General features: G+C 41.7%; 1 protein-coding gene across 2 annotated transcripts; it reads right to left on the minus strand.

The window, feature by feature from the left end:
• Window positions 1-448: 448 nt before the first annotated feature.
• Window positions 449-15,051, minus strand: LSM6 (LSM6 homolog, U6 small nuclear RNA and mRNA degradation associated). Of its 2 annotated transcripts, XM_088021025.1 has the most exons (5): window positions 14,946-15,030; window positions 13,460-13,563; window positions 6,174-6,289; window positions 2,786-2,899; window positions 449-853 (listed from the first exon to the last, which is right to left on the minus strand). In XM_088021025.1, the coding sequence occupies exons 3-5, from the start codon at window positions 6,265-6,267 to the stop codon at window positions 819-821; spliced, it is 243 nt and encodes an 80-aa protein (XP_087877151.1). In that variant the 5' UTR covers window positions 6,268-6,289; window positions 13,460-13,563; window positions 14,946-15,030; the 3' UTR covers window positions 449-818. The 2 variants fall into 2 exon arrangements, with proteins under 2 accessions (XP_087877151.1, XP_087877152.1); XM_088021026.1 differs by lacking the exon at window positions 13,460-13,563 and having other exon boundaries at window positions 14,946-15,051.
• Window positions 15,052-16,074: the final 1,023 nt, after the last annotated feature.

The following is a 16,074-nucleotide window of genomic DNA, read 5'->3' on the forward strand; positions in this document are numbered from 1 at the left end:
GAACCTGAGTAAGTTTACAAAGTCCAGGCTTTGCTTTAATCTAAACGACTGCCAGACAGAGGTAAGTACAGGACTGGTTCCTCACCTCCTGTGCTTCATAAACGTTAAGAGAACACGGATGCCAAGGCTCCCGAGAGAAGGCAAGAAAATCGGGCAAGGCTACCTGTGCAGGACGAGGTACAAGGTGACTGCAGACTGACGTCGCTCTCAGCTAACCGGAATATGGCTAACCTTCAGAGTTCCCCCAGCTCCATGCACATTCCCGCTCCCTCTGTGGACGTGGCCCCTTTAGATCCCCAGCTCTATTTTCTATCCAGGTGACAGGATCAGAGGTTGAACTTCTGACCTCGCAAATCCTTTGCGGCCTCGGACTGAAACCGGATGCCTCTGTAGAACATCTTCCCTCGAGCGTTTCGTGTGGCAAGCCGAAGAATTTGGGACAAAGAAGGACATCTCTAAAATGGTTTAATGATCATCATATGCATGCTTTCTTCAGACAAGTGAGTAAAGCAAATCCAATCAAATGACGCGGTTTGAGACCTGAATTAGAAATCACGTAGAGAGAAATGGATTTTCTTTCTTTCTTTTTTATTCTTTTGCATTCTGCACACTGACAGAGCGGGAAAAGAAAATGCCTGGAACTTAAATATGGAGGAAGCTCTTTACAACTACATCCACGATTTTGTGCACTTCTCTCACTCGCACGTCAGTGAAAAATCACCAACTATTATGAAACAGGACAAATCAAGTCACAAAAGAACCAAAAAATCTCATAAAAAATATATCCAAGTATGAAAAGTACTGTCCTCTCGGCGTCTTCACATCCTTCTCTTCTGTGTACTTATATACAGCACTGGAAAGGAAAAACACACAACACGCTGAAAAAAAAACACCTATGCTTAAAAAATCATAATAGCAAGTTTCCAAAGCAAATAGATTTTGGCCCAACAGCTCTGCAAACTGAAAAGGAATTTTCATACCACACAACAAATTCTAGGACTACTGAAAAACTAGATTTGATGAATCTAGACCTGGGTTTGACGTCTTATAGGACTGTGTTCTAGTGTTCACTATGTATTTGACTGTAAATTGTGACCAGGAGGATAAAAAAAAAAAAATGGATGTGAAAACCCCTGGAATGTAAGAATGTTTTATAATTATAACAATTCTCCTTGTAGTAAGGTAAATCAGTAAATTTACCAGGCGAAACCTCAGATTAACAATAAAAAACATATTTTCATCCATCTCTCCAACATAAACTCTAAACTTGCTGTTTACTATTTTAACTACAACAGGATAAACAAGAGCTGAGGAGTCTGGGGGTTTTTTTGGGGGTGTTTTTAAATACTAAAATCTTTATTCTGCGTTCCCTTTTAAAGTATCAACCTATCCAAAGTTTTGCTCCGCTATCCTCTTGTGACCACCCAAACTGAACTCTTTAGGACATCAGAATAAGACAAAACTTAATAACTAGGTGACTCTGGTCAGGCTTTCAGAGGCGTTCTTCCCCTCCCACCCCCAGGCCCCCTCAGACTCCGGCCCGTCCGTTCAAAGTGACCATGAAGAGGTACCTTGATCAAAGAACATAGCACAAATTAAACAGGATCCTTTTTAAGAGACAAAGATGTGAATTTGGGAGTCTAAGGGTAACTACCACTGATTACATCATGGAAAAAGTTATCAGGAAGGGAAGCAGCAGAACGACGGTAGAATTGGACCAGCCCAAGAAGCAGTGAGCACAGGACAGAATCCAGCCTGTCACCACTCACAGGTGACCACTGCTTTCAGCTGTCTGGAGAGGGGCAACCATCAGAACATTTCTAGTAAATGGGGGGAGTAAAATAAGACTAACAGAAAAAAGTCGAGGAAACCCTACATGTTGGAAGGAATAAAAAGCCAGCAAAATATGTATACAAAGACAGGAGGTGAAGAAATATGGTACTGTAAGAACGGGATACAGAACACCTACAACAAAAGTCAGGATATTTAGTTCAGAGCCGAGATCCAACTGTTAAGGGGGATGAAGAAATTACCCAGAACTAAAGAATTCACATCAATAAAAAATCCGAACTCAGGAGCCCCCGAGCTCCATTTGGGGAATGGGACCAAAGGGGGGGGTGGGGGATGGGTCAAGGGATAATTCCCTCAGTTTTGATGTTTTTCCCTTCCCCCTGAGAAATTCAAATACAACTTCTTTGGTAGTTTTCTTTTTAGACAAGGTACTTAAGAGTAACCATAATAATCATAGCAACATACTAGCTGTTAAAAAGTGGAGTAGCTTTAGAATCATGTTTCCTACTTTGTCATTTTTGCCAAAGTAAAGGATACAAACCTCCACAAAAAGCATTTGAACGTTTAAGAGAGAAAGGACATCAGGACAAGCTACCTTCCAGATACTGCAAACCAAAGATACAGGCGAAATAGTGGCCACTCTTACAACTCCAACTTCCAACGTGAGAGGCAGTATCAGGGGAATTTAATAAACTGTATTCAGGGCTCTGGGTCAGTGTCCTAATGCCCCTCAGGTCCTCATTAGTAAAGAGAGGGAAGGTGAGAATGTCATGTCTATTCCAAAATTCTGCGAAGCATCTTAAAAAAAAAGAAACTGGTCACAATGAAGATCTGAGATTGAAAAAGTTTAAAAATAAACAACACAAAACTGAAACTAAACTCTTGAATTATGTAGAAAATGCGCTGGGGATCCTGATTATAAACAAAAAACCCCAAAAAACAAAAAACAAACTTTTCTTGGATGTTGCACAACCGTACGGCGAGAGAATATTACCATTGTTTCCACGGATAAATGCATCGCCATACTTATTCTTCAGCTGTCCATTTACATATTCTTCCGTCTGCTCCAGGGCTATATTCATGTAGCCATCCAGGCAAGCCAGGACCCCTGGAGGCAGATTTCATCAAAGAGAAGATATACAGGGCAAATAAGAGTTGAAAATTACAGGGTATACCTTAGAGCTGACAACTGCGTGATTTGTTAGCTCTTACATGCTTAATATAAAAATTCACACTGTAAGTGAAACGCCATCGTTTCTTTCTACGCCGATGTGAGTGACGGCGAAGAAGCATACAGGGCGAACGCAGTCATGGACCCACCGCCAACAGGGGAAACATTAAACTATCACATGCTTCCTGGGCCGTGTGGTTAACAACAGTAAGTCCTAAAGCCTTCACAAAAATCACGTAACATGCATATTCCAAATAAAACAGCGTTTTCTGGAAGCTAAAATCGGGAGTGGGCAATTGCGCAGGGACAAATGACCACTGGCCAAGGCTCCTCGCTGCGAGTGGCGCTCCTTACTTTAGCCACTCAGTGAAATATGGGTCTGGCTGATTTACTGCATTCCTTCGCAACATCTACCGCAGCAGATGAATGTACTCCAGGGTTCAGAGGAAGTCTCCACAATCTGTTAAAATAATAGGAGAGGAGACAGCAGGTGCTCCTGAAGGAGCACCCGAAAGCTGTGATGTGACTCCTCGTGAAGAGCAGCTTGAGAAGACAGGGCACCATATTGCATTGTTAACACATCCCTTTCTGTTTTGTTAGAGTTCGAAGAGTTTCAAATCCAGACTAATATAGAAAAATGGCCAAGAACATTCTAAGGAGCTTTTAAGGAAACTGAGTGAATCTTTTTAACTGTGTTAAGATAGTATAAATTGTGCAAAACTTGCCCTGATAATTTTTCTCAAAAGAGTAACACATATAAGCCTCTGAGTCTCTAACTTCACATGGTATTTTCTAGAAAAAAAAGAATCGAGTAAAAACAAATACTACAAGTTTGATTCAATTAGCCAAGTCGAGAGCTTCTCTTAGTCTCCACTTCGTTAATATGCTCCTCACTCCCTGCCTCTGCCCCCATTTCCCTCTAAACAAAAATGTTTCTTTTCCAAACTGTGTGTGTAATGAGAACACACGACAGTAATCTAACGGAATACTGCTAGAAGCTGTACACTTTCAAAGAATCAGAAGAGATTATGAATAATTACTAACAATTATTTCCCGTCAAAAGAGAGCTTAAGCTATAACCTTCCAGTTTATTTCCTGCTGTATTATTTTACATCTAAACCACAATCCTAAGTGAGCAAGAAACTTCCGAAACATGACATGCAAACCTGTTTGAAAGTTAACCCAAAGCATTTCAAAATGAAATATTCACTAATAGAAAAATATCTATTCTCCTAGCAAAGGTTGTTTTAAGAAAAAGATTCCAGGAGGTCGTAATGGTAACCCCCTCCCATCTCTGAGGGATAAACTACTATGAATAACAGAAAGAACAGTTTTCTTCAAACTTAAGAGAAATTGCTACCGAAAGCTGGGGTTTTTAATTTAATCATGATGGTTACTAGCCATGTGAAAGGCTGTTCAACCTCACTAGTAAACAAAGAAACAGAAATAAAATGAAACTATCACTTGTTGCCAATCAGAATGGAAACGCTGAAAACAAGGCTAATACAAGGACTGTTGAGAACACGGAGAAGAATAAGCCCATCTGCCCGGAGGGGAGGGCCACTGGGCATGCTCATTAACACAGAAATCCTAGGCCAGGGAATCTATTCTAAAGAAATACTTGGACAAGTGCTCAAGATACATGTCAAAGGAGCAGAGCTGTTTACTTAAAATAGCAAAAAGATTGGTAAACACCTGCAAGCCCATTAATAGGAAAACTGGTTAAAAACAAAAACAAAACTGTGGCACATCTACACAAGGTACTCCTATGCAGCATGAAACACTCTATATTGTCAGAGAACTGAATGCACTCTTTTCAGGTAAAAAGAAGAAGAAAATCAGGGTGTATGAATAGTTGATCCCATTTATATAAAATTATGCTTATATGGACACAGGTCCAGACTGGTAGACCTGATTATCTCTGGATGGAAGAATTTGGGGAGACTTTGCTTTCTTCTGTATACTTTTCTTCATTATTTGCTTTGAAATTCTTAAAAAAAAAAAAAGAAAGAAAGAAAAAGAAAAACATGTATGCCACCTTTATAGATAAAAAAAAATTTTCCCTAACGAGTATAGAGAAAAAAAGCCTGGCTAGGCTGGTTGATCTCCTCAATGAAGTGGGTTCTGAGAAGACACTGAACACAATGTTCCCACCCTAACCAACTGGTGAATATGCTCAAATCTCTAGAAGTCTGTTATCTCCTTTGGGCTCATCAAAAGTTCATGGGTGTAAAGTGGTATGTAGAGACTTTATATCTCAGTATTCAGTGTAAATCTATTAGTTCTACTATAAAAATTAAACTGGAGATAGGTTATTGACGTCAAGACACTAAAGCAGTACATAAACAGCAGGGTGATTTCTTAACCAGGCTGTTAGTCAAGCTTGAGTTGGGAGTCCTAGCTCTTCCCTTACTAGGTAGAGAGAAACAGATACCTCAAAGGATTTATGTGAAGATAAATTGGAAATTGAAATGATTAGCACACACTGGACACTTAGTAAGTTCTCAGGAAAACTAAGTTTGCATGTGTGGAAAGAGGAAAAAGCTCAAGACTACCATCCTCATTCAGAAAAGAGACCAAAAAAAGGCTTTACTCTGCTAATGAATTAGTAAGCTGCACCCGTGAAATACTCCAGGTCATTAACGTATTTGAATTTTGGAAGATTAGGATTTTAGTAACTAAAAAATGGGATTTGACACCATTCCTCCCACAAAGTTAATTGCAGGAGTGTCACCGCCTCTTAAAAGTAGCATTCTTGAAAAGAATGGAAAGGTATATTTGGATAGCACGTGTACTGTAAGAGTGGGAAGTTCATGTTGTAAAATGATACTGTCTAAACAGCTGTTTGTCGACCTTGAATACTTCGGCAAAACCACATGCTGTTGTGCTAAGTGTTCTTCGGTTTCCAGTTATTCTTGCCTGAGGTGACTGAGAATCCTGGCTATTACCAGGATGTACACATCCAGTCGCAAAGCAGAGACAAGGAGACAACAGTCACATAAATCACACCGGAAGTCAAAAGCACACAATCTGCTATGCACCCTGTCTCCAAAGGCAACCATCTCAGAGGTAGAAAAAGAAATGGACATAAAAACTACTGGTAACCAATGCCTTTTTTTCTATTGGGTATGTTTTAGAGCTTAATAAAAACCAGTTAGGTCATATTTACTCATTTAGTTGCACCAGTGAGGACAAAGCATGAAAATATTACCTCGATAATCCACTCCAGAATTCAATTTTACCACAACTGGTCGTCCGATGATTTGCTTTAAGAAGTCACTGGGGGTTTGCTTCCGTAGACTCATTTTAACAATCCTGATCAAAAATCTGAAAAGGAGCAATAAAAGTAAAGACAAAAGTTAATTATTCACCCAAAAAAGCCTTTAGCCTGTTTATAGGAAATCACGTACCAAAGGACTACATCTGAAGACTCAACATGATTCACTCCTATTACAACATGACAGCTAGCATGTTTCCAGTACTTACTATCAGCCAGATGCTAAGCTAATGCATGACCTCATTCAGTTATCCCACAGCAACCCCACGACACGGGCCTCATCATGGCTCCCTGTGTTAACAGAGCTGCTGTTCTTAATCACTGGTCACTACTGTCTCACACACAGGCAGTATACCCATTACAACCACTGCCACCGCCATCATTTACTGCATGCTCATTCTATGCTGAGCGCTCTGCTGAGCTCCTTATAAACCCGGTCCCATTTAACCTTCATAGGAACCCTGAGAAGGAAGTCATAATATCCCCACCTTGCTAATGAAAATAAAAGCACAAAAAGCTGAAATAATGTGCCCCTAAATGTGATGGAGCCAACATTCAAGCTCAACACAGTCGTATTTTAAAGTCTGTGTTATGTAATGCAGACATATTGACAAACTGATGGCAAAATAGTGTTTCTAAAAATAATTATAACCATAACTGAGAGCTAATACCTTAGTGTGCTATATGTCAGCACTCACCTAAGCACTTCTCATATAGTAATCCATTTAAACCTATGATGTGATGGGGTAGGTACTGTTTTTAATCTTCATTTTACAGATGAAGAAAGAGTCACAGAGGTCCTGCTCTGGTCACATAGCTGGTAAGTGGACGACTAGCTCACACTCAGAATCACAACCTTATACAGCCTCTTGAAAGTTCCTAATGCAGCCAGAGCTTTTTTACTCTATTAGAGCAGATATATGCTCTATATAATTAAGAGAGTCTTTTCTTTTTTAAGTTTTTATCTTAATTACCTGGTGCTCATCACAGCAAGTGCTTGCCTTCATCCCCATCACCCATTTCACCCAACCCCCTCCCACCTTCCCTCTGGTGACCATCAGTGTGTTCTCTGTAGTTAAGAGTCTTGTTTGTTGGTTTGCCTCTCTCTTCTTTTCCCTTTGCTTGTTTGCTCTGTTTCTTAAATTCTACATATGAGTAAAATCATATGGTATTTGTCTTTCTCTGACTGGCTTATTTCACTTAGCATATTATTCTCTAGCTCCACCCATGCCACTGCAAATGGCAAGATTTCATTCTTTTTGATGGCTGAGTAATATTCCATTTCTCTCACACACGTGCGTGCACACACACACACACACACACACACACAAATATACATATATATATATATACAACCTCTTCTTTTTTTTTTTTAAGATTTTATTTATTTATTTGACAGAGAGAGACACAGCGAGAGAGGGAACACAAGCAGGGGGAGTGGGAGAGGGAGAAGCAGGCTTCCCGCTGAGCAGGGAGCCCGATGCGGGGCTCGATCCCAGGACCCAGGGATCATGACCTGAGCCGAAGGCAGATGCTTAACGACTGAGCCACCCAGGCGCCCCCAACCTCTTCTTTATCCATTCATCAGCTAATGGACCCTTGGGCCGCTTCCATAATTTGGCTATTACAGATAATGCTCTATAAACATCAGGGTGCATGTATCCCTTTGAATTAGTATTTTTGTATTCTTTGGATAAACACCCAGTAGTGCCATTGCTGGATCATAGGGCAGTTCTATTTTCAAATTTTTGCGGAACCTCCATACTGTTTTCCAGAGTGGTCGCACCAGCTTGCATTCCCACCAAAAGCGTAGGAGGGTTCCTCTTCCTCCACATCCTACCCCCCAACACCTGTTGTTTCTTGTGTTGTTGATTTTAGCCATTCTGACTGGTGTGAGGAGGTAGCTCACTGTAGTTCTGATTTGCATCTCCCCGATGATCAGTGGTATTAAGCATCTTTTCATGTGTCTGTTGGCCATCTGTAGGTCTTCTTTGGAGAAATGTCTGTTCATGTTTTCTGCCCATTTTCTAATTGCATTATTTGGCTTTTGGGTGTTGAGTTTTATAAGTTCTTTATATACTTTGGATACTAACCCTTTATCAGATATGTCATTTGCAAGTGTTTTCTCCCATTCCAGAGGGTTGCCTTTTAGTACGAAAAAGTCTTAAAATTCAAGAATAGGAGGAGTCTGAAATACAGAGCATTATATACCCAAATCAAACATACACAGCTGCCAATCACTCCTTTCAAAATTCATCTTGTTATATAATAGTTATCTGGGTCAAAGTATTTTGATAAACAAATGTAACAAAACTATAGTTACTTAAGCAAAAACTAACAGCAAAAGGACTTTGGAAATTACTATTTGTTTCCGTCAAATTCAGCTGTTATTTTGTAGCCACATAGTACTGACACTTAAAAATCAGTATGGATACAATATTTTAAGGACTCTCCTCAAGAACTCAAATTGTTTTCAATCCAAATTTTTATAACACTTTCTTCCATAAACAGCACTGCTTACTTCAAGTCTATCCACTCCACGATCTGAATATGGGTTCAGGAACATTGTTTATAGAGATTTTCTCACAGTGAATCGGCCAGCTCAAGCAGTTTGGTTAAGCTAGAATGCTCGGTTACTGGCTTTTTGTTTCTTGAACAAATACGCATATGTCCACACATATTTTAGGGAACTTCAAAAACACGGCTTTCACACAGGTTCTGACCTTAAAGAACTTAGAATCCAGAAGAATTTAAACTCTTGCTCCAAGAGTGTGAGTAAACAAAAGTGATTATAATTTAAGGAAAATAATTTTCTTTAACCCCCAAAAATCAACATCCTCAATTAAATAAAAGAAAATACAAATTTCACAGAGTACGCTTGAACTTGGGGCTGTTCTTTGGACCATTTCCCACTCCATCCTCCTGAGGCTTGAAAGATGTTTAAAATGCGATCAGCTAGTGATTTTACTCAGCAAATTTTAATTTAACTTTCCCACTGGATTGCCAGTTTATTTTTTTAGCTACAGTCTCAGTAGATAACTGGAATTACAACTACTATTCAGGACGACCACTATTCATTTGAGACTCAGACCACACAATTTTATTTATGCTGTTTTGAGCACAAGAAAAAAATATTACAAAGTAAATCCTGTAACAGATTCAGTACTCTTGATGAGTTTAGTAAAAACAAACAAATCTTCCCATTCGTCTACCAACTGCCTTATTTATGTCCTGAACACATGCTGTTTTGTCACTGAACGGGTCTAGAGACTGTTAACTCTGAAGGCCTGATGGAGACTCAGCTCATGAGTCAGGTGCATTTCTTATCAGACGTGAAATCCCATGATGGTGCTTTCTATGTACAAGACCGAGACAAAACTAGCCGTTTCCTTCGTGTTAAAAAAAAAACAAAAACAAAAACCACTAAGATGCATGGTCATGTGAAAATCTAGTTGACAGGAATATTACTAACTACCTCATCCAAAGTTAAAAGTTAATGACAGAGGCGCCTGGGTGGCTCAGTCGTTAAGCGTCTGCCTTCGACTCAGGTCATGATCTCAGGGTCCTGGGATCAAGCCCCGCATCGGGCTCCCTGCTCCGCGGGAAGCCTGCTTCTCCCTCTCCCACTCCCCCTTCCTTGTGCTCCCTCTCTCGCTGTTTCTCTCTCTCTGTCAAAAAAAATTAAATCTTTAGAATAAATGAATAAATAAATAAATAAAAGTTAATGACAGCAAAAAGACCCCAAGCCTAGACAAACTGCTGGTATTGGCTATTTTTTAAAATGTTATTCATCTTCTTTCTTCACCTTTTTAAAAAGCACAGATAATACTCTTCTAAGCTCATCAAAGATCACACCTCTGCCATTAAAGCCACATCCTCACTCCAATTAGCATCAATCTCTTCCAGAAGGTGTTCAACACTTCAAACTTCCGTGCAGTGCCTGAGTGTCGGGTGCACAGGCTGGGGGAGGGGGGGCTAACACTAATTAAGATACAGGTAGCCTCGGGCCCTCAGAGTTTACACTCCAAAGCTGGCCCAAAAACACGTCATTGGAGAACTTTTTAGAAGTTGTATGTATGTGGATAGAATTATGCAGAGAACAGCACGTAGAGAAAGCAGCTCACCTGGCACAGCTTGGCAGAGGATTTCTGGAGGTGACACCTGTGCTGAGCGAGAAGGGAAAGGAGCCCACCGGCCGAAAGGAGAGAAATCTTAGCAAAGACACTGGACGGTGTAATTGCGTTTGAGGAGAAAACGCTATACGGGCCAAGAGGGCAAAATGTAGGTGCAGGAGGGAGCAGGGCCACATTCCTGGCAAGCAGGGCAAGTCAGGCTAAGAGATCTTGGACTTGAGCTGCCAGCTCAGTATCCCAAACACGAAAGCAACTGGCTCACTTGGAGATTCTGATTCAGTAGTTCTGGGGCAGAACCCGGGAACTGGTTCGCACACGCCCGGCAGATTTCTCTGACCTGGCAAGTCTGGGGAACACCGTTGTCAGCGACAGGAAACACGACAGGGTCATGAGCAGAGACCTGCCGGAGCTCGGCTCCCCAGGGCAGAGCAGAGGTGGGCCACCTCACCTAGTTCTGACATGGCGGCGTCCCCCAAAGGTTGTACTGGCTACAATCTGTCACTACTCTCTGACATTCTCTACTTTTTTTGTACTAGTTTTTCACCCTCAAAAGATGGGAAGCCATGTGAAAGGCAAGACTACTCTCAAGCTTTTCATTTTTTTCTCCAGAGCATCTGCATTCTGCTAAATCTCTTGGGAAAAAAAAAAAAAATTTCAGAAGTTATTTGAAAAGGGGGTGGTTGCTTCAAACGCATTTTATCCATCACTCTAGGAGACCACATCTTCTACATTCATCTTCATTAGGCTTCCTTGGTACTCCCCGTTACTTAATGACTTGCCATAAATCCATTTTGTATGAGTAAATTGGTCTCAACATCACAATTTTTCCCATCACTTGGCTCACGTAATTTTAAGTGTTCATCTTTTAAATTGGTTAAGGCAGAAGGCACAGTTCTGACCATTTCTGAAGCGAGAGAAAAGCCTCTTGAACCATAAACACAGAAGAGGAAAAAGGCCTCCTTTCTGCAGGGTCACCTTGATAAAACTTCTCCCTTCAAAATTAAAGCCATAATCACCTCTATGCCTCTCTCCCTCCCCTGACTCCTACTCAGGCTTGTTTTAAATGACCTATTTTCAGAAACGGCTATTAAGTCAAAGGCAGTATATTTTCTGCCAGAAGCTACTGAGAGGTCTAGTATAAGAACATCCGCAAACTGCCCTGCAGAGATTTTTTTTTAGTAAAAGAATGGGGGAAAAAGAACCAAATTTTATTCATCCAACTATGTGCCAGGCTGCGTTAGATTCACGAGCAATTCACACGGTAACCCTGCGAGGTGGCAAGCACAACTAAGGCGGGGTCCCAAAGCCTAAGCCCTTTCAAAGCTGCCCTTTGGAATATGTCTAGATCCTCCCGTGACAGGTGGGGAACGACCACAGACATCTATGGAGATGTAGGGGAGATCCAGCTGGAGAGCGGGAGCACTGAAGGAAAAATGCCTAAAGGCACAAAGTGCTGTCAATTAGCCTGTGAAGAAATACAATGGTCAAAGGTTAAGAAATCTACCTAACGTGATTTTGAGTTACGTCACTGAACAGAGGACTCGCAAATCCTTGCTTCTTGGCAATGGTTACCTGTAAACTTTCACCTCCTCATAGAATATTTACAGTTTAGGGTGAAAAAAATGTGAAAAGCAAATAATTACAATGAAGCATAACATAACAACCCACGTAAATGCAGCTCGAGACTAATACCTCAGTGTCTGAGAGGGCATCAGACACTGAGACCAGCTCTCTAAACATCACCCTCCTCAGACAGTTGGGGTACCTAGTCCTTCTGAAGGCTTCATACCAATCCCTCCTCCCCACATGGTAGGGGGCTACCTTCCTCCCCTCCCTCACTCCAGCCCAGAATCCAGCACTCACAGCACCCCTTTCCACTTATCAGGCTCTTGCATAGTTCTCCTGCTGACCAGTCTCCCGTGGTAGGCTCTAAGCTTCTCAGAGACAGGGAAAATGGTGTCCCTGGTACCTAAGCTCACTGGCCAACCCTGTGGGAGGCATCTAAGGTCAGTGCCAAGGAAAAGCTTCTCAGAGACAGGGAAAATGGTGTCCCTGGTACCTAAGCTCACTGGCCAACCCTGTGGGAGGCATCTAAGGTCAGTGCCAAGGAAAAGCTTCTCAGAGACAGGGAAAATGGTGTCCCTGGTACCTAAGCTCACTGGCCAACCCTGTGGGAGGCATCTAAGGTCAGTGCCAAGGAAAATCCCTGTCCCTTCCTCCCCCCACCCACGAACTACGGGTAGAGTGACTAGCACGGTATCTTCTGTGCACTTAAATGGCTACAGCATAGTAATATCTCTGTTACTGACCAGCAAATAAAAGAAAGATGAAGAAAACAGACCTGTTTCTATGTTGTACAAGAACCAGCTGCATCCGAGTCAATGGAGACGCTTGCTAAAATGCAGATTCCTGAAGTCTACTCCTCATCAGACTCCCTAGGCAAGGGGCACTATAACTTACATCTTATAAAGTTTCCCAAATGATTCCTATAAGCGAATGCAGACATGGGGAAATGTCTGGAGACATTCTGGATTGTCTTGAATGAGGAGGGTGGCGCTAGTACATAAGAGGCTAGGGGTGCTGCTTAACATTCTACAAAGCATAGATAGGACAGTCCTCCACAACAAAGGATTATCCAGCCCAAAATGTCAACTGAGGTTGAAAAACTGTTATAAACCCTAAATCAAAAAACCATTGTTCTCTGGTCTTAAAGTGACAAGGCGTTTTTAAAAACCTTCAAGGTACAACAAATGAGAATGAACAGCTCAATTCTAATTAGATGACAGAGTACAAATTATAACTTACTAGATGTTTTATTCTGACAGAAAGGGAATCTGAAAACAACTGTCAAAAAGTCTTGAAGGGGTTGCTGTTCTAAGTAATGAATTTTTAGTCCCAGTCACGAAAATGGTCAATTTTCCCATTTTTCAGTGTGAAACATCCCTCAGATGACTAAAATCTCTGTTATTTGGTACAATTCTAACAGGACAGAATAATCCAAGTGATGTCAACATTTTTTTAAATTCTCATACAAGTATGCCACAGTTTAGTTGAGAGACCACCCAATGCAGCATAAGGAGTACTCACTTGGGAGACGGAAACCTGAATTCTAATCCCAGCTCTGCTACTTAATTTAGCTGTATACCTTGGAGAACTCGTCATTTCACCTCTCAAGGCCCCAGGTTCCTCATCTGCAAAATAAGGGAGTTATGCTAGATGATCACTTAAGAGATCATCCTGCTCTAACACTCAGCCTATGCAGTAACTCCAGTAATGCATTTACACACACACACACACAAAGATAATCCTCTAGACTCTTGCACAAAATTCAAGCAATTGGAATTGTGAAACATTACCATAAAAAAAAAAAATCCAAAGAGAGGCTGATGTATTAGACATATATTATGAGCTAGCATGCATTTGGTGAGAATAGGCACAACCTTACATGAATGATGTAAACTGCCAAAACTTTTCTGGAAAACAACTGGGCAATGGGTATGAAGATCTAAAAAGACCATACTAGAACACAGCATCTATTGTAATAACTTCCTTGCCCAGAATCTAGTCCAAGTGAGTCATCTGTAACACAGTTTCAAAAATAAAGTTAATCAAAGTATTACCTGGGATGCTAAAATGAAAGAAAAATTCACAAACACCCTAAATGCCTCACAGCTGGGAAATGGTTGAATTATTTATGGGGCCTACACAATGACAGAATAGGTAGCCAATCAAAAGATGCGAAATTAGAAATGATATTTAGGAAGAATTTTCAAATGAAAGTGGACAACTATTTATACTGTTAATTGATAAAATAGGTAGTCTTAGCTCAGATAGAAAGTAGCACATACGAGAGTAAAATACAGAAATTATGGATGGGTCTCAGTGAATATTACTTTCTTCACTAAACTGTGTTTTCAATTTTTCAACAGTCCTGTGTTACTAAGGCGTGGGGGGGGGCACGCTAACCCACCACCAACCTTATCTGCCATCATCCTAATGCTAGACACCCTAAACAGAAATACCCGCAAGGAGCAAGCGCACACACCTACACAACAAAAGCCCTGATGACAGGACCTAACGCCATACAACTGTGGGCGTCCGCAACCTGGGAACTCGGTAAGGTGGGCTAGTCCGAGCTCTTAATTCCTGGGGCTCAGGGGAACCACCCCGAGGTAATCAGTGCAGCCCCGGAGCCCTAGGAAGCGAGGCCGGCCCGTGCAATCGGGGCCCGCTTTCCCGCCCAGCCCGCAGGCTCAGGTCTGGGTTCCTGCGCAACTTGGACAATCAGGATTGGTCTCGGAAGGCAACTCGGTGGGGCCAGGTCGCTGCCGTTCGTCCCCGCGCGGTCTAGACGCCCCTCCGGAGGGGTTCTCAGAGCCGGGGACCACAGATCTCCTGGCCTTTCCAGGAGCCGAGGAGAGCGTGAGCGCATTCTGCTGGCGCCCGGGGTCCGCGCTCCCTCCCGGCGCCTTTCAGGGGCTGCCTGGCCCAGATCCCCGCTGCTGCTCCCCAAACCCGCCCCGAGCGAGCCAACACTGGGGCCTCCAACCGCCCGTGCGGCTGCCTGGCTTACCTGGCGGCCGGGATCCAAACCCCCGCTCCAAGCGCCCCACAAGGCAGGCCTCCGCCGAAGATCCGGAGGAAATCGAAAGTGAAACTGCCGAGGCAGGTGGCACTTTTCTGCAGCAACCAAGGATTGCCTTTCCTGACTACGGCAGCCTGCGGGGACCGAAAAGGCCGGACTTTGGTGGAGCGCGCAAAGCCTGGAATCTCGTTTTGCCTAAAGGCAAAGTTGGTGCTTTGGAGGTCAAAGGAGAAAGCGCTGGTGCTTACTCTTTTAACAGAAACAAACATCCCTTAAATAAAACAAATAAACAAACAAAAAACCCAAACTGGAAGTGATCTTTTAGCGGGGATTTCCTTTAGGCAGAAATGCAAGAAAGAGCTTGAAGTCATACTACACTGGAATTTGCTGCTAACGTAATGACTAAGAGAGATCCTTGAATAAGTTAATGCAAATAAATAAATAAAACAGGCAGCCTCAAATCTTCAAATCCATCTTTGGATTTTGATTAAGTGTGTGAAGATGAGGTCATTATTAGCAAGAGATTGTTTCCATGGCAACGTTAATTGACACAAAAAGAATTAAAATCACTAAAGTAACTCCATATTATAATGGCATAAATTGCGTTCCATTACAATCTTTAATTCTAATTGGAAATGGTGTGCAGACATTATTTAAGTGCTGCTATGGGAACTTGGTTTGGAATTTTGCATGAATTCTCAATACTCTTGCTATTAATGGAAAGGGCAAAGAAAAAGAAGAAAACTGTTATACCAACACTTGATTCCATTTTTTCTTCGCACACATACCCTCAACTTAAAACTTATACTTTAATTCTATTTGTGATTTGTAACGCTATAAACAAAGAAATAATATCTTTAAACAGATTCTTAACCCCGTTAAGTGTTATGGATCTAAGATGCAGAATTTTTTCCTAAGATAAAGATGAGTTTCCCTGCTTGGAAACCTCTCTTAGCTGAAGAAATGAACCTTTGATTGATATGGCGACAGAGAGCAACTGGGTGTGATTTGGTGGAAAAAAGAGATTTCCTTACATCCTTCCATAAAAACTTATTTTGGGTAAAAACCGAGCATTACAGATTTATTGAAAAGGCTGTATTTGAAGTTCTTGCAGTAT

This window comes from Eumetopias jubatus, unplaced genomic scaffold, assembly GCF_037043125.1.
Source record: "Eumetopias jubatus isolate StellerSeaLion01/CBP00866 unplaced genomic scaffold, mEumJub1_p1.0 scaffold_2, whole genome shotgun sequence".
NCBI classification, from domain to species: domain Eukaryota; kingdom Metazoa; phylum Chordata; class Mammalia; order Carnivora; family Otariidae; genus Eumetopias; species Eumetopias jubatus.